The 18,597-nt window shown below is 40.8% G+C and overlaps 2 protein-coding genes and 1 long non-coding RNA gene across 9 annotated transcripts in view; 2 read left to right on the top strand and 1 right to left on the bottom strand.

Moving 5' to 3' along the window:
- Positions 1-8,982, top strand: part of si:ch211-12e13.1 (uncharacterized) — a 29,551-nt gene extending 20,569 nt beyond the window's left edge. Inside the window, exon 7 of one of the 2 annotated variants that reach the window (XR_009807592.1) lies at positions 7,627-8,982. The gene's annotated coding sequence lies outside the window, so the exon portion shown is untranslated. Of the gene's footprint in view, positions 1-4,752 lie in introns of both variants that reach the window. The other variant, XR_009807591.1, reaches the window with a different exon arrangement.
- LOC133556776 (uncharacterized) overlaps positions 1-18,418 on the bottom strand; it is a 27,677-nt gene extending 9,259 nt beyond the window's left edge. Inside the window, exons 1-2 of the long non-coding RNA XR_009807594.1 lie at positions 18,333-18,418; positions 18,177-18,244 (exon numbers count right to left, since the gene is read on the bottom strand). This is a non-coding gene — a long non-coding RNA (uncharacterized LOC133556776). The remainder of the gene's footprint in view (positions 1-18,176; positions 18,245-18,332) is intronic.
- Positions 13,262-18,597, top strand: part of susd1 (sushi domain containing 1) — a 44,840-nt gene continuing 39,504 nt past the window's right edge. For 2 of the 6 annotated variants that reach the window (XM_061907028.1, XM_061907027.1), the window contains exons 1-2: positions 13,267-13,475; positions 13,553-13,693. In XM_061907028.1, coding sequence (XP_061763012.1) covers positions 13,421-13,475; positions 13,553-13,693 — 196 coding nt within the window. In that variant the 5' untranslated portion in view covers positions 13,267-13,420. Of the gene's footprint in view, positions 13,476-13,552; positions 13,694-18,597 lie in introns of all 6 variants that reach the window. The other 4 variants (XM_061907029.1, XM_061907026.1, XM_061907030.1 and 1 more) reach the window with 4 other exon arrangements.

The raw sequence follows: 18,597 nt of genomic DNA, 5'->3' as shown, positions 1-18,597 counted from the left end.
TCTCAGTGGGAGAGACATACACACTTCAAAAAGTCCAAGTCAAAACTATTACAGTGGGGCAAAAAAGTATTTAGTCAGCCACAGATTGTGCAAGTTCTCCCACTTCAAAGGATGACAGAGGTCTGTCATTTTCATCATAGGTAGGTTGGAGACATCCATTTTCTACCGCTTATTCCCTATAGGCGCCAGCGCCCCCCGCGACCCCGAAAGGGAATAAGCGGTAGAAAATGGATGTCTCCAACCTACCTATGATGAAAATGACAGACCTCTGTCATCCTTTGAAGTGGGAGAACTTGCACAATCGGTGGCTGACTAAATACTTTTTTGCCCCACTGTAATAGTTTTAACTTGGACTTTTTGAAATGTGTGTGTCTCTCCCACTTACGAACCTAGCCACCCGCCCGACCTAAGTGCAACTCACCTGTGTCCAACCTCAAAAAGGGGTCATCAGGGAGCAACGTTATTTTTGCTTCAAGTCGGAGTAGCGGCTTCATTTATTTATTTACAGAGGCCAGTGGTGCACAAAGTGTGATGTCCTACTTATGATAGTAGACTTACTGCTGCAGTGTATTCTACTGTATGTACCTTGTAAATATTACATTATCATCTAGCAGTCCTCTGCAAAACAGATATGGCTCATTACAACAAATCAGTGCCGTTTGCATCCCCAGTAAATAAAATCTATAAATGCACGATAATTCGGTAATTAAGTGTAAAATATTTTTTTTACTAAGACAAGTTTCCTGCACGTTGGTGTGTGTGTGTGTGTGTGTGTGAATTATATTTATATAGCGCTTTTCTCTAGTGACTCAAAGCGCTTTACATAGTGAAACCCAATATCTAAATTACATTTAAACCAGTGTGGGTGGCACTGGGAGCAGGTGGGTAAAGTGTCTTGCCCAAGGACACGGCAGTGACTAGGATGGCGGAAGCGGGAATCGAACCTGCAACCCTCAGGTTGCTGCCCCGGCCACTCTACCAAATCCCAAAACCAGTGGCACGTTGTGTAAATGGTCAATAAAAACAGAATACAATGATTTTCAAATCCTTTTCAACTTATATTCAATTGAATAGACTGCAAAGACAAGATATTTAATGTTCCAATTTTTTGGGGCCAAATAATGATTGACATAGAATTTAATGGCAGCAACACATTGCAAAAAAGTTGTCACAGAGGCATTTTTACCAATGTGTTACATGGCCTTTCCTTTTAACAACACTCAGTAAACGTTTGGGAACTGAGGAGAATCATTTTTGAAGTGGAATTCTTTCCCGTTCTTGCTTGATGGGGCGGTATAGCTCGGTTGGTAGAGTGGCCGTGCCAGCAACCTTAGGGTTGCAGGTTCGATTCCCGCATCCGCCATCCTAGTCACTGCCGTTGTGTCCTTGGGCAAGACACTTTACCCACCTGCTCCCAGTGCCACCCACACTGGTTTAAATGTAACTTAGATATTGGGTTTCACTATGTAAAGCGCTTTGAGTCACCAGAGAAAAGCGCTATATAAATATAATTCACTAATTCACTTCACTTAAGTTGTTCAACAGTCCGGGGTCTCCGTTCTGGTATTTTAGGCTTCATAGTGCGCCACACATTTTCAATGGGAGACAGGTCTGGACTACAGGCAGGCCAGTCTAGTACCCGCACTCTTTCACTATGAAGCCACCCTGTTGTAACCCGTGGCTTGGCATTGTCGTGCTGAAATAAGCAGGGGCGTCCATGATAACGCAGCAGATGTGAAGTGAAGTGAATTATATTTATATAGCGCTTTTTCTAAAGTGACTCAAAGCGCTTTACATAGTGAAACCCTAATATCTAAGTTACATTTAAACCAGTGTGGGTGGCACTGGGAGCAGGTGGGTAAAGTGTCTTGCCCAAGGACACAACGGCAGTGACTAGGATGGCGGAAGCGGGAATCGAACCTGCAACCCTCAAGTTGCTGGCACGGCCACTTTACCAACCGAGCTATGCCGCCCCAGATGTTGCTCCAAAATCTGTATGTACCTTTCAGGATTAATGGTGCCTTCACAGATGTGTAAGTTACCCATGTCTTGGGCACTAATACACCCCCATACCATCACAGATGCTGGCTTTTCAACTTTGCGCCTAGAACAACACGCATGGTTCTTTTCCTCTTTTTTCCGGAGGACACGACGTCCACAGTTTCCCCCAAAAAATTTAAAATGTGGATTCGTCAGACCATAGAACACTTTTCCAGTCCATCTTAGATGAGCTCGCGCCCAACGAGGCCGGCAGCATTTCTGGGTGTTGTTGATAAATCAATCAATCAATGTTTACTTATATAGCCCTAAATCACTAGTGTCTCAAAGGGCTGCAAATGGATTTCACTTTGCTTAGTAGAGTTTTAACTTGCTTATTCCCTTTTGGGGTCGCGGGGGGGTGCTGGCGCCTATCTCAGCTACAATCGGGCGGAAGGCGGGGTACACCCTGGACAAGTCGCCACCTCATCGCAGGGCCAACACAGATAGACAGACAACATTCCCACAGTAGGGCCAATTTAGTGTTGCCAATCAACCTACCCCCAGGTGCATGTCTTTGGAAGTGGGAGGAAGCCGGAGTACCCGGAGGGAACCCACGCATTCACGGGGAGAACATGCAAACTCCACACAGAAAGATCCCGAGACTTGGATTGAACCCAGGACTGCAAGACCTTCTTATTGTGAGGCAGACGCACTAACCCCTCTGCCATCGTGAAGCCCGGGAATAAGCGGTAGATAATAGATGGATGGATGGAGTTTTAACTTGCATTTACAGATTTAGCGACAAACTGCAGTTACTGAAAGTGGTTTTCTGAAGTGTTCCTGAGCCCATGCGGTGATATCCTTTACACACTGATGTCACTTTTCGATGCAGTGCCGCCTGAGAGATCGAAGGTCTGTAATATCATCGCTTACGTGCAGTGATTTCTCCAGATTGATGATATTACGGACCGTAGATGGTGAAATCCCTAAATTCCTTGCAATAGCTGGTTGAGAAATGTTGCTCTTAAACTGTTTGACAATTTTCTCACGCATTTGTTGACAAAGTGGTGACCCCTCGCCCCATTTTTGTTTATGAATGACTGAGCATTCCATGGAAGCTGCTTTTATACCCAATCATGCCACCCACCTCTTCCCTATTAGCCTCTTCACCTGTGTGATGTTCCAAATAAGTGTTTGATGAGCATTTCTCAACTTTTTTGAAACATGTTGCAGGCATCAAATTTCAAATGAGCTACTATTTGCGAAAAATAACAAAGTTTTCCAGTTTGAACGTTCAGGTATCTTGTCTTTGCAGTCTATTCAATTGAATATAGGTTAAAAAGGATTTGCAAACGTTTCAACTTCACTGATTTTGGGGTTTGTATATTCTTATCAGTGACGGAGCAGGAAACGGCTTGGAATACTTACAATTTTAAATGAAGAGCCCTGTCATTCCTCAATTGACATTTTACATGCACTTATTCACGCACAGTGCACGATTTGCGTATAAGGAGGGGCGGCCATAACTTAACACTGGATCAAGACTTTAGAAAGGAAATGAAGGGTGGACCTACTATAAAAAAGACTAGCATTAATAAATAGTGTCTCAAAAAATTTATAACTGGGAACTTAAAGGCCTACTGAAACCCACTACTACCGACCACGCAGTCTGATAGTTTATATATCAAAGATGAAATATTAACATTGCAACACAAGCCAATACGGCCGTTTTAGTTTACTAAATTGCAATTTTAAATTTCGCGCCTAAGTATCCTGCTGAAACGTCGCGGTATGATGACACGTGTGTGTGACGTCACGCATTGTAGAGGACATTTTGTTCCAGCACCGTTCCCAGCTATAAGTCGTCTGTTTTCATCGATTAATTCCACAGTATTCTGGACATCTGTGTTGCTGAATCTTTTACAATTTTATCAATCAATAATGGAGACGTCAAAGAAGAAAGCTGTAGGTGGGAAGCGGTGTATTGCGGCCGCCTTTAGCAACACAAACACAGCCGGTGTTTCATTATTTACATTCCCGAAAGATGACGGTGAAGCTTTACTATGGAACAGAGCGGTCAAGCGAACACGGTTGGATTGGACCACACACACAAAGTATGCAGCGATCATTTCGAAAGATCGTGTTTCGAATAGGGTCCCTTGCGAAGGGCAGCGATGGGCATCGCCTCACTCGTCGACTGGTGCTGAAGAAAGGTGCGGGGCCGGCCTTCAGGTTGTACAGGTACGACCATATAATCTCACTAAAACACTAGTAACACAATAAGCAGATAAAGGATTTTCCAGAATTATCCTAGTAAATTTGTCTGATATCTGAATCGCTCCCACTGTATAGTCTTTTTTTTCCTAGTCCTTCACTCTCACTTTCCTCATCCACGAATCTTTCATCTTCGCTCAAATTAATGGGGAAATCGTCGCTTTCTCGGTCCGAATCGCTCTCGCTGCTGGTGGCCATGATTGTAAACAATATTCAGATGTGAGGAGCTCCACAAGCCGTGACGTCACGCGCACATCGTCTGCTACTTCCGGTACAGGCAAGGCTTTTTTATCAGCGACCAAAAGTTGCGAACTTTATCGTCGATGTTCTCTACTAAATCCTTTCAGCAAAAATACGGCGATATCATGAAATGATCAAGTATGACACATAGAAAGGAGCTGCTATATAATAAGAAAATCTAATTTCAGTAGACCTTTAAAAACACAAACTAGCAGTTCTTTCTTTGCTATGTGTAGTTAATGTTTGGACTTTTTGCAGAGGAAAAAGCACATGAAGACGCACACACAGGAGGAGACTCCCTCACCCCCAGCAGGGGGCAGCACTGTGCAAGTGTGCCATGATTACCAGAAGGTGGTGTTGAATATGCAGTCTGCATCATGCATGGAGCAGAAGTTCAGCACCATGGAAGACGGCGCACAAAGGAGCTCCTTGTGGACCTTGGATTCAAGCTCGCAGGTCTTCTCAGGTCCAGAAGACACCTCCACCGATCCACAAGGGACCCGGACCGAGACTTCCACTCTGACTTTTGTTGACGGTCACGCCATGGAGGAGTCGGGAGAGAACCCCAGCCTGCGTGATCTGACCAGGCTTTACCTGAAAGACTTGGTGCTGATAGATGACGAGGATGATGGCGACATGTCCCTGAGGGAGAAAACCGTCACCAACGTATCCGTCATGGACGGGAGAGCTGCAGACCTGGTCCGTGGCAGACTGCCTTCCACTTCTAGCCGCTCAGTGACCGAGTGCCAAAATGAGTCTTGTGCTCCCAAAGTGTCTTCTCCTCAGCAGCACCGGTCTTCACGTGGAAACCAGCAATGCTGCACCTGCATCGTCCTCTGATCACCAGTCTTGCAGTTGTTGTGTATTTGTTGGTCGCGTGATGGGTGATGAGCCAAGAAGACGCCAACCGGGAACTGTCGAACAAAACGTTTTGTTTGTTTCAGCGAGCCTCAGACTAGAACTGCAGCTTCCAGGAGAAATAGTATGGGTCTGATTACTTTTCTGTTGTGGACCACTGTCCATGAATACCTTTTTTTCCATTCATCCATTTTCTACCGCTTATTCCCTTTTGGGTTGCGGGGGGCGCTGGCGCCTATCTCAGCTACAATCGGGCGGAAGGCGGGGTACACCCTGGACAAGTCGCCACCTCATCGCAGGGCCAACACAGATAGACAGACAACATTCACACTCACATTCACACACTAAGGCCAATTTAGTGTTGCCAATCAACCTATCCCCAGGTGCATGTGTTTTGAAGTGGGAGGAAGCCGGAGTACCCGGAGGGAACCCACGCATTCACAGGGAGAACATGCAAACTCCACACAGAAAGATCCCGAGCCTAGATTTGAACCCAGGACTGCAGGAACTTCGTATTGTGAGGCAGACGCACTAACCCCTCTGCCACCGTGAAGCCCAATACCTTTTTCTTTTAATTATTATTAATTTAAAGGCCTACTGAAACTACCGACCACACAGTCTGATAGTTTATATATCAATGATGAAATCTTAACATTGCAACACATGCCAATACGGCCGGGTTAGTTTACTAAATTGCAATTTTAAATTTTGGCGAAGTATCCTGTTGAAAACGTCGGTCTGATGACGCGTGTGCGTGACGTCTCGGATTGTAGCGGACATTTTCTTCCAGCCCTATCCCAGCTATAAATCGTCTGCTTTAATCGCATAATTACGCAGTATTCTGGACATCCATGTTGCTGAATCGTTCTATTAATAATGGAGACGTCAAAGAAGAAAGACGTAGGTGGGAAGCGGTGTATTGCGGCCGCCTTTAGCAACACAAACACAGCCGGTGTTTCCTTGTTTACATTCCCGAAGGTGAAACTTTACTATGGAACAGAGCGGTCAAGCGAACCTACCACATGTCAACCGGCAGGTTTCGGTGTGATAATTGTGGTAATAAGTCGTCTCTTACCGTAGACATGATCGGAGCTTGAGTCGTTCCTCGTGCACCTGTCAAGGAGGCAGCTGCGATTCTCTTGCCTCCTCCGACCGGGCGCCCCCGAACGTGGGATGCTTCCACCGGGGAGGAGGGGGAAAAAAAATCTCAGCCCGGCCCCAACGGCTGCCTTCGCTTCGCCTCGTCGAGAAACGTGGCTTCCCTCAGAGACACTGGCGGTCAGCACACCCGTGGCCACACCCCTCCGACTTTCAGGAACCATATAATCTCACTAAAACACTAGTAACGCAATAAGCAGATGGATTTTCTAGAATTATCGTAGTAAATGTGTCTAATAACATCTGAATCGCTCCCACTGCCTTTGTCTTTTTTTTTCCTAGTCCTTCACTCTCACTTTTCTCATCCACAAATCTTTCATCCTCGCCCAAAATATTGGGGAAATTGTCACTTTTTCGGTCTGAATCGCTCTCACTGCTGGTGGCCATGATTATAAACAATGTTCAGATGTGAGAAGCTCCACAACCCGTGACGTCACGCACACACCGTCTGCTACTTCCGGTACAGGCAAGGCTTTTTTATTAGCGGGCAAAAGTTGCGAATTTTATCGTCGATGTTCTCTACTAAATCCTTTCAGCAAAAATATGGCAATATCGCGAAATGATCAAGTATGACACATAGAATGGACCTGCTATCCCCGTTTAAATAAGAACATCTCATTTCAGTAGGCCTTTAAAGTACCAATGATTGTCACACACACACTAGGTGTGGCGAAATGATTTCCTACATTTGACCCATCACCCTTGATCACCGCCTGGGAGGTGAGAGGAGCAGTGAGCAGCAGCGGTAGCCGCGCCCGGGAATAATTTTTGGTGATTTAACCCCCAATTCCAAACCTTGAAGCGAGGAGGTAATGGGTCCCATTTTTTATAGTCTTTGGAATGACTCGGCCGGGGTTTGAACTCACGACGTACCAATCTCAGGGCGTACACTTTAACCACAAGGCCACTGAGCAGGTTTTACACGAAGACCCCCACTCTTCATAACCCCTTGGAGCCAGCCAGTGTGTTGCTTGGCCAGTCAATCTATTTCCCCTAAACAGTTTGAGTCGGGCGAATTCCTCCCCCTATCCTCTACTCCTAACTGTGAGGGCTTTTTAACAGATATTGCTAATGTTTTTACACTTCCTCCTATAATCCACACCTGCATTCCTGTAGGATTCCAATTTCCTGGGGGCAAGCACCACCACTCCCTGGAGAGCTTGTGATGGACATGCACTCTTTTGAAGCTACCTAAGGACACATTTCCTAAGGAGGAATAATCCTCTAAAGGATTATTAATTTTAATTTAAGTCCAAATAAAGTAAGACTTTCAAGTGATTTTATTCTTACCTGACTGCCTAAAGGGAGCTAACTATATAATGTGCTCAAAGCTTTATCTTCCCTCCTCTGCCTGAACTGAGAAAATAAACTATGCCACACACACACACACACACACACACACACACACACACACACACACACACACACATTCTTGTGTTTGTTACCTTCTTGAGACCTCTGAAAAATGCCTACCTCTTTAGGGCCACCCTTTCTTGATATATAAATTTGTGTTTACAACAATAATACATACATACTATGCAAATATAAAACAGGTAAGCTTTTCGTAAATTATTAAATTTTTTGTTTGTAATTGTGTCAGTTTGTTGTTGACGAACCCCAAGATGCAGAGAAGGAGGCAGGCATTGAATGAGAAAACATGATTTAATATAAATACTAAAACAAGAACAAACAAAAAGGGTACAACAAAAAACGCAAGAGGCGGATAACCAACTAAGAGAGCTAGCATGGGAGCTAAAGAACAAAAGGAACTTAGCATGGAAGCTAGCAAAAAAAAAAAGGGGCCTAGCGTGGAAGCTAGCGGGTAGTGAGCAGGAAAACAGAAGTCGTACTTGTAATATGAAAACAAACTGGAAGCAGGGAACAAAAAACAGTAAGCTACAAATATAGCTTATCGCTACGCTGCAAAGACACGACACGGTACGACACAACAGGAGCGATAATACATGACATGAGAGCGACATGACAATCCAATAATCCAGCACTGACTGGAGAAACAAAGCAGGTAAAATACGAGCAGGCTGATTGACACCAGGTGTGGCCAGGTGCCAATCAGCCGCAGCTGAGGGGAAAACGGCGCACAGGAGAAAAAACAGGAAACAGACAAAAGAAGAGCGCTGACAGGAACTAAAAACAGACACACACAGAGGAAAAACTAAAACACAACCAAACTATCAGGGGCAAGCCTGACAAATTGGTTTTTAATCTTCATTATTTACTTCGTTATTACAGTATGTCTCTATATACATATTTATTTTATTGTTTTTTTTAATTAATTTTGGCCAAAGGGGGCGCATTTCCATTTCTTACACACACTTGTTATTACATATGTTGACCAGAGGGGGAGCACTTTTAAAACCGACACAGTCGATTTGAAAAAATCCCTCCTGACATTTTATCTTGCCCGCACAAACCTGGAAATAATATGTGTCAATAAAGTACTTCATATTTTCTCACTAAATGTAGTGGATTGTTTCATTTTGACAGAAAAAAATATATGTACTGCTTGAAATTGCATGCCTTTTAAACTTTAATAGCATCCAATATTGCAACAAATATTGCAGTATATTATCATACTTTCCAAAAAATGGTGTCTAAATAAAAATAAATACTTAAATATCGAATAGAATGGACTTTATTGTCTTTATATTTGCAATTAATGAGATTAAGGACTCCAATTTAAGGTGCGGTAGTGGGAATAAATGTGGAATAAAAATATATTAAACAAGAAGTAACAAAGATAAAACTTGAGAATTTAAATAAATAAACTACTAGCCAATGAAAAAATAATAAGCAATCCTGTACAATATACAGAACAAGCGTACCAGAGTGATAACAATCAGTGTCGGATGTATTGCACTCGAAGGGTAATATTGCACAGTCGGGTAAATATCTGCTTGACTTATGATTTTACAGCAAACTACCCATCATATTCATAAAAATGAAATTGATTTTGAAAAAAAAAAAAAGTACTACTGTTTTTTTTGCGTTGAAATTCTGTTTTTGACTCTAAAATCTTGTCTTTAACGGTGCATTACTGTAAATTGGAAAGACTGTACATTTGTTTTTACGGAAGAAAAACTGGCAGCTAAGTTTTCCATGAATGTTGTCAAAAAACAATGTCAATTTAACACAAAAATTCTGGCAGTTTTGGTGTTCACTGGCGTCATATTTCAGTCTGCACATATCTCTTATGTGTGACAGCCATCTACCAGTCACACTTACACCAAGTACCAAATAAAATGGCTTCGAGGTGGGTAAGCACACCCCGAATTTTGCTGTACAATAGGAATAACAATAGAAAACTGTCGCGTTTTGAGGGGGAAAAAAAGGATTTTAAGTGCGCCTTATAGTCCGGAAAATACGGTAATTCAAATAAAGAATAGCAGGGGTCAGTGGTCCTTGTCAGGTCTTGGTAAGCTGGAGCCTATCTCAAGTTTTGTGGGCTTAACCCTTCCTGAGCAGAATGTGTGGCAGCAACTTGCCGAGTTTGAGTGGCAGACCCCAGTTGTGAGAACATCTGAGTGGGGAGATAACAGCTCACCCGACTTATCTCCCCCTCCCACTGCTCATGGACGGACCTCCAAACAGACCCCCCCCCTGTGGCATGATGGGGCAGATGTTGGATGCCTTTCAGTGCGTCATGTTTAAAAGAAAGGACTTTGTCACCCGGGTAAAGGCCATCAGGTGCACTGTCAACCCCAATGCTCAAAATAATGAATTACAAACCCCGTTTCCAAATGAGTTGGGAAATTGTGTTAGATGTAAATATAAACAGAATACAATGATTTGCAAATCCTTTCAACCCATATTCAGTTGAATGCACTACAAAGACAAAATATTTTATGTTCAAACTCATAATAATTATCTTAGAATTTCATGGCTGCAACACATGCCAAAGTAGTTGGGAAAGGGCATGTTCACCACTGTATTACATCACCTTTTGTTTTAACAACACTCAAACATTTGGGAACTGAGGAAACTAATTGTTGAAGCTTTGAAAGAGGAATTATTTCCCATTGTTGTTTTATGTAGAGCTTCAGTCGTTCAACTGTCGTATTTTATGCTTCATAATGCGCCACACATTTTCGATGAGAGACAGGTCTGGACTGCAGGCGGGCCAGGAAAGTACCCGCACTCTTTAACTACGAAGCTACGCTGTTGTAACACGTGGCTTGGCATTGTCTTGCTGAAATAAGCAGGGGCGTCCATGATAACGTTGCTTGGATGACAACATATGTTGCTCCAAAACCTGAATGGACCTTTCAGCATTAATGGTGCCTTCACAGATGTGTAAGTTACCCATGCCTTGGGCACTAATACACCCCCATACCATCACAGATGCTGGCTTCTAAACTTAATGCCTATAACAATCCAGATGGGTATTTTCCTCTTTTTTCCGGAAAACACCATGTAGACAGTTTCCAAATATAATTTGAAATGTGGACTCATCAGACCACAAAACACTTTTCCACTTTGCATCAGTCCATCTTAGATGAGCTCGGGCCCAGCGAAAATTTGGATAGTAGAGTTTTAACTTGCACTTACAGATGTGGCGACCAACTGTAGTTACTGACAAAGGTTTTAGGAAGTGTTCCTGAGCCCGTGTGGTGATATCCTTTACACACAGATGTCGGGTTTTTTTAAGCAGTACCGCCTGAGGGATCAAAGGTCCGTAATATCATCGCTTACGTGCAGTGATTTCTCCAGATTCTCTGAACCTTTTGATTATTTTACGGAAAGTAGATGGTAAAATCCCCTAAATTCCTTGCAATAGCTCGTTGAGAAATGTTGTTCTAAAACTTTTAGACAATTTGCTTGTTTGTGAATTACTTAGCATTTCATGGAAGCTGTTTTTATACCCAATCGTGGCACCCACCTGTTCCCAATTAGCCTGCACACCTGTGGGATGTTCCAAATAAGTATTTGATGAGCATTGCTCAACTTTATGAGTATTTATTGCCACCTTTCCCAACTTTGTCACATGTTGCTGGCATCAAACTCAAAAGTTAATGAATTTTTGCAAAAAAAAAAAATGTTTATGAGTTTGAACATCAAAAATGTTGTCTTTGTAGCATATTCAACTGAATATGGGTTGAAAATTATTTGCAAATCATTGTATTCTGATTATATTTACATCTAACACAGTTCCCCAACTCATATGGAAACGGGGTTTGTAAAAGAGGAAAAAACAGGAAAAAAATGAAAATTAAATTTTGAAACAGTTTATCTTCAATTTTGACTCTTTAAAATTCAAAATTCAACCGAAAAAAAGAAGAGAAAACCTAGCTAATTCAAATCTTTTTGAAAAAATAAAAAAATAATTTATGGACCCATCCATCCATCCATCATCTTCCGCTTATCCGAGGTCGGGTCGCGGGGGCAGCAGCCTAAGCAGGGAAGCCCAGACTTCCCTATCTCCAGCCACTTCGTCCAGCTCTTCCCGGGGGATCCCGAGGCGTTCCCAGGCCAGCCGGGAGACATAGTCTTCCCAACGTGTCCTGGGTCTTCCCCGTGGCCTCCTACCAGCTGGACGTGCCCTAAACACCTCCTTAGGGAGGCGTTCGGGTGGCATCCTGACCAGATGCCCGAACCACCTCATCTGGCTCCTCTTGATGTGGAGGAGCAGCGGCTTTACTTTGAGTTCCTCCCGGATGACAGAGCTTCTCACCCTATCTCTAAGGGAGAGACCCACCACACGGCGGAGGAAAAATTACTAATGACGGTCCATAAATTTTTTTTTTTTTGCGCCCCCCGCGACCCCAAAAGGGAATAAGCGGTAGAAAATGGATGGATGGATGGAAAAAAAAAAAAAAAAAAAAAAATATGGAACATCATTAGTAATTGTTCCTGATTAAGATTAATTTTAGAATTTTAATGACACGTTTTAAATAGGTTAAAATCCAATCTGCACTTTGTTAGAATATATAACAAATTGGACCAAGCTACATTTCTGACTAAGACAAATCATTATTTCTTCTAGATTTTCCAGAACAAAAATGTTCAAAGAAATTCAAAAGACTTTGAAATAAGATTTAAATTTGATTCTACAGATTTTCTAGATTTTGCCAGAATAATTTTTTTGAATTTTTATTCATAATAAGTTTGAAGAAATATTTCACAAATATTCTTCGTCAAAAAACAGAAGCCAAAATGAAGAAATAAATTAAAATGTATTTATTATTCTTTACAGTAAAAAAAATACTTGAACATTGATTTAAATTGTCAGGAAAGAAGAGGAAGGAATTTAAAAGGTAAATGTGTTTAAAAATCCTAAAATCATTTTTAAGGTTGTATTTTTTCTCTATAATTGTCTTTCTGAAAGTTATAAGAAGCAAAGTAAAAAAATAAATGAACTTATTTAAACAAGTGAAGACCAAGTCTTTAAAATATTTTCTTGGATTTTCAAATTCTTTTTGAGTTTTGTCTCTCTTAGAATTAAAAATCTCGAGCAAAGCGAGACCAGCTTGCTAGTAAATAAATAAAATTTAAAAAATAAAGGCAGCTCACTGGTAAGTGCTGCTATTGGAGCTATTTTTAGAACGGGCCAGCGGGCGACTCATCTGGTCCTTACTGTTCTAGAACGTGGGTGTTTAGTTGAGATAGCAACTGACCTACATTGGATTACTTTAAGCATCTTTAATGCACAAAAAGGTACCAAGCTGGCCCCCCCTGTGTGAAAACAACCCCTGCTGTGGTGTGACTATGTGGTGGGCGGCACCCTGTTATCAACTTCCCCCCTAAGCAACATTGTGAGTGAAGTATAACTGAATGTGTCAGCATGACCGTTGAAACCACGAAAAAGGGCAACTAAAAGAAGACCCGCCCACTCCATCATGCTCGGCGTCTCAAAATGAAAGAAGCTGAGGACTTTGGGACGGAGTGAAGACAAATGGACGAAAGAAGCGCACCTGTGCTCATTCTCTCCCTGTTGTGGGTGGTCGCAGGTGAGCGGCCTGATGCAGGAAGTGCCGTTCAAACATTTTTGGTTTTTTTTGTCACCTCGTCTTCTCCCGCCTCTCAGGTATTCCGGCAGCCGCCAACGTCTGGGATGTGTGCGCCAGCTGCCACGCCGACGCCACGTGTGATGACAAGTCCGATAACTCGGGAAAAGTTTGTAACTGCAAGTATGGCTTTGTGGGAAATGGAAGGACTTTGTGTCAAGGTAGGAACTTCTCAATTTATAACTCACTAGGAAAGATGACGGCAACACTTTAGTATGGGGAACATATTCGAAGTAACAAAGACTTAATTTAGAGTTATTTGGTTGGGGTTAGATCAGGGGTCACCAAGCTTTTTGAAAGCAAGACCTACTTCTTGGGTACTGATTAATACGAAGGGCTACCAGTTTGATACACACTTAAATAAATTGCCAATTTGCTCAATTTACCTTTAATAAATAAATCTCTCTCTCTCTCTCTATGTATGTATATATATATATATATATATATATATATATATATATATACATATATATACACATATAAAATGGGTATTTGTCTGTCATTCCGTCGTACATTTTTTTCCTTTTGCGGAAGGTTTTTTGTAGAGAAAAAAATGATGAAAAAAACAAGTGAAGTGTGAAGTGAATTATATTTATATAGCGCTTTTCTCGAGTGACTCACAGCGCTTTACATAGTGAAACCCAATATCTAAGTTACGTTTAAAGCAGTGTGGGTGGCGGTGTAGCTCGGTTGGTAGAGTGCCAGCAACTTGAGGGTTGCAGGTTCGATTCCCGCTTACACCATCCTAGTCACTGCCGTTGTGTCCTTGGGCAAGACACTTTACCCACCTGCTCCCAGTGCCACCCAGACTGGTTTAAATGTAACTTAGATATTGGGTTTCACTATGTAAAGCGCTTTGAGTCACTAGAGAAAAGCGCTATAAAAATATAATTCACTTCACTTCACTTCACTGGGAGCAGGTGGGTAAAGTGTCTTGCCCAAGGACACAACGGCAGTGACTAGGATGGCGGAAGCGGGAATCGAACCTGCAACCTTCGAGTTGTTGGCATGGCAACTCTACCAACCGAGCTATGCCGCCACTTAATCAGACAGTTTAAAGGAGGAGAAAACACGAAAAAAATGAAATTCAAATTTTTTAACATAGTTTATCTTCAATTTCGACTCTTTAATATTCAAAATTCAACCAAAAAAATGAAAACAAAAACTAGCTAATTCGAATCTTTTTGAAAAAAAAAAAAAAAAAAATGTATGGAACATCATTACTAATTTTTCCTGATTAAGATTAATTTTAGAATGTTGATGACATGTTTTAAATAGGTTCAAATCCAATCTGCACTTTGTTAGAATATATAACAAATTGGACCAAGCTATATTTCTAACAAAGACAAATCATTATTTCTTCTACATTTTCCAGAACAAAAATTTTAAAAGAAATTCAAAAGACTTTGAAATAAGATTTAAATTTGATTCAACAGATTTTCTAGATTTGCCAGAATATTTTTATTTTATTTTAATCATAATAAGTTTGAAGAAATATTTCACAAATATTCTTCATCGAAAAAACAGAAACTAAAATGAAGAATTCAATTAAAATGTATTTATTATTCTTTACAATTAAAACAAATGTACAGGAAAGAAGAGGAAAGGAATTTAAAAGGTAAAAAGGTATATGTGTTTAAAAATCCCCAAATCCTTTTTAAGGTTGTATTTTTTCTCTAAAATTGTCTTTCTGAAAGTTATAAGAAGCAAAGTAAACAAAAAAAATTATTTATATAAACAAGTGAAGACCAAGTCTTTAAAATATTTTCTTGGATTTTCAAATTCTATTTGAGTTTTGTCTCTCTTAGAATTAAAAATGTCGAGCAAAGCGAGACCAGCTTGCTAGTAAATAAGTAAAATTTAAAAAATATAGGCAGCTCACTGGTAAGTGCTGCTATTTGAGCTATTTTTAGAACAGGCCAGCGGGCGACTCATCTGGTCCTTACGGGCTACCTGGTGCCCGCGGGCACCGCGTTGGTGACCCCTGGGTTACAGGGTTGGGGTTAGAATAGAATAGAGTTTTATTGTCATTATTACAGTGAACAGGTTTAAAAAACAACACAATTGGAGCAGATCCCCCAAGGCAGTGTTTTCCAACCACTTAGATTATGTAATTTCACCTATTTGGGTTAAAAATATTTTTTGCAAACCACTAATTATAGTCTGCAAATGATGTGTTTTTGTTAAATGTTGGTGTTGTCTAGAGCTCGACAGAGTAACCGTGTTATACTCTTCCATATCAGTAGGTGGCAGCCGGTAGCTAATTGCTTTGTAGATGTTGGAAACAGCGGGAGACAGTGTGCAGGTAAAAAGGTGTCTAATGCTTAAACCAAAAATAAACAAAAAGGTGGATGCCCCTAAGAAAAGGCATTGAAGCTTAGGGAAGGCTTTGCAGAACAAAACTAAAACTAAACTGGTTACAAAGTAAACAAAAACAGAATGCTGGACGACAGCAAAGACTTACTGTGGAGCAAAGACGGCGTCTACAATGTACATCTGAACATGACATGACAATCAACAACGTCCACAGAAAGCAGGATAAAAACCACTGAAATAGTCTTGATTGCTAAAACAAAGTAGATGCCGGAAATGTCGCTCAAAAGGGAGACCTGAAACTGCTACGGGAAAATACCAAAAAGAAGAAAAAAAGCTACTAAAATAGGAATGCAAGACAAGAACTAAAACACTACACACAGGAAAACAGCAAAACACTCCAAATAAGTCACGGCGTGATGTGACAGGTGGTGACAGTCAGAGGTGGGTAGTAACGCGCTACATTTACTCCGTTACATCTACTTGAGTAACTTTCGGGATAAATTGTACTTCTAAGATTAGTTTTTATGCAACATACTTTTACTTTTACTTGAGTACATTTATAGAGAAGAAACGCTACTTTTACTCCGCTCCATTCATGTACATTCAGCTCGTTACTCGCTACTTTTTTTTATCGATCTATTAATGTTTGTTTTGGTTTTTCAAAGTAGGAACTACGCATGCCTGCGTTTCACCAATCACATGCAGTCACTGGTGACGTTGGACCAATCAAACAGAGCCAGGCGGTCACGTGACCGTCACACGTCGAATCCGATTTAAAAAAGTTAAAAAACTTATTGGGGTGTTACCATTGTTCGAAGTATGTACTGTACTGTGCAATCTACTAATAAAAGTTTCAATCACACAATCAAAAGTGTAAAGAAAAAAAGACACCGTACTTCCCGTCAAAAGCCTAAAGACTGATCGCACAGTTCCTGTCTTCACAACAAAAGCGCCGCTCCATCGCGCCTGCGCTAACAAAATAAGAGTCTCCCAAAGCCAACGCAAACAAGCCAGCAAGCTACGGAGTTTGCCGCCAATGTATTTTTTGCAAAGTGTATAAAAACGAATATAGAAGCTGGACAAATAAGATGCCAAAAACCAACGACTTTCATGTGGTATTAGACAGAAAGGAGGAACTTTTTTTCTCCTCCATTTGAAAACATGGACGTTTCCAAAACTACTGATTCCAATCAATGCAAGTCATCAGAATCAGGTAATACACCAACTTATATTCTTGTCTTCATGAAAGATAGGAATCTATGTGTTAAATATGCATGTATATTCATTAGAACACCTTTAACATGTCAACAAAAACGGCAAAATAATTAAATATAAATTATATATTGGATATATATATATATATATGTATATACACATTTCCTACCGCTTATCTATCTCAGCTACAATCGGGCGGAAGGCGGTTTACACCGTGGACATATTAACATATATGATATGTGTGTGTGTGTATATGATACGTGTGTGTATGTATATATGAGGTAGATCACCTCGACTTGGTCATTTATTAAATAATTGATTAACGTTGAAAAACTTATTGGGGTGTTACCATTTAGTGGTCAATTGTAGGGAATATGTACTGTACTGTGCAATCTAATAATACAAGTTTCAATCAATCAATCAATAAATGCCTACTGAGCCTATGGTGCTGTTAAGTTATTGTGGCTCAATTTGCCTTTTTTTATTTTAATGTATTATTTAACATATATTATTGTTTTAGTTGCTTAAGAGATATTCCTGGCTCTGAATTTGCTCATTGCTATTTTTATGTTTTTGTGCATTATTTGTTGCCGTAATTATTAAACGAACAGTTACTCAGTACTTGAGTAGTTTTTTCACAACATACTTTTTACTTTTACTCAAGTAAATATTTGGGTGACTACTCCTTACTTTTACTTGAGTAATACATCTCTAAAGTAACAGTAATCTTACTTGAGTACAGTTTTTGGCTACTCAACCCACCTCTGATGGTGACAGTACACCTATTTTGAGACAAGAGCTATATAACATAATTGCGTAACGAACAGTTCAGTTTGTCCCAAGTTACCAGATAAATGTTTGGTAAAGAGGAGGAGTTTTGTCCCTCCAGAGTTGCCGTAGGGCCGGGACGTAAGAGGTCTATATAAAAATGGGTTGTTGAAGAAAGTGCTGACAGTCTGTGTAAAAGGAGAGAACATTAAATAAGTGGTGGAGACCGGACCTGCTCTCATTACTCCCCTTTATTATTTTATTATATAAGTACACAGAATATGCGAACCCAGGACACTCAGCTACAATTGTTTTAAATAAAACAAACCATTAGTCTCCTCCTACCTCCTTCCGCTTCCAAGGGCGCGACGTTTGCTCAGCTTGTTAGCTTCCACACACAGCTCGTAGTGACTCTGCTTAAATGTGACATATAAACAACACCAACAACAGGCGCAATAAAATAACCTCATACAAATATTCACACAGAATATGACAAATTACCTTTGTCGGCATGTTTTATCGGTCCGGGAATAACGTGCGTATGCTGTTGAAGTCCGCCGGAAAAGCAGCAGGAAGTCAAGCTTCAGTAGTGAAGGAAGTAACAGAATAAGAGCGGGCTCTTCAAAATAAAAGCCGCAAAAAACAAAACAAAAAAACGTAACATGACAGAACTGCATTTTTGTCGTGAAAAAAATGTGCTGCCAATTACACTGAGTATTGAGTAAATGTGTATCATTTCAAAATCATAATTATTGTGTAAAATCCT

The sequence above is a fragment of the Nerophis ophidion genome, linkage group LG07 (assembly GCF_033978795.1).
Source record: "Nerophis ophidion isolate RoL-2023_Sa linkage group LG07, RoL_Noph_v1.0, whole genome shotgun sequence".
NCBI classification, from domain to species: domain Eukaryota; kingdom Metazoa; phylum Chordata; class Actinopteri; order Syngnathiformes; family Syngnathidae; genus Nerophis; species Nerophis ophidion.
This window is presented reverse-complemented; position numbering and strand designations above follow the sequence as displayed.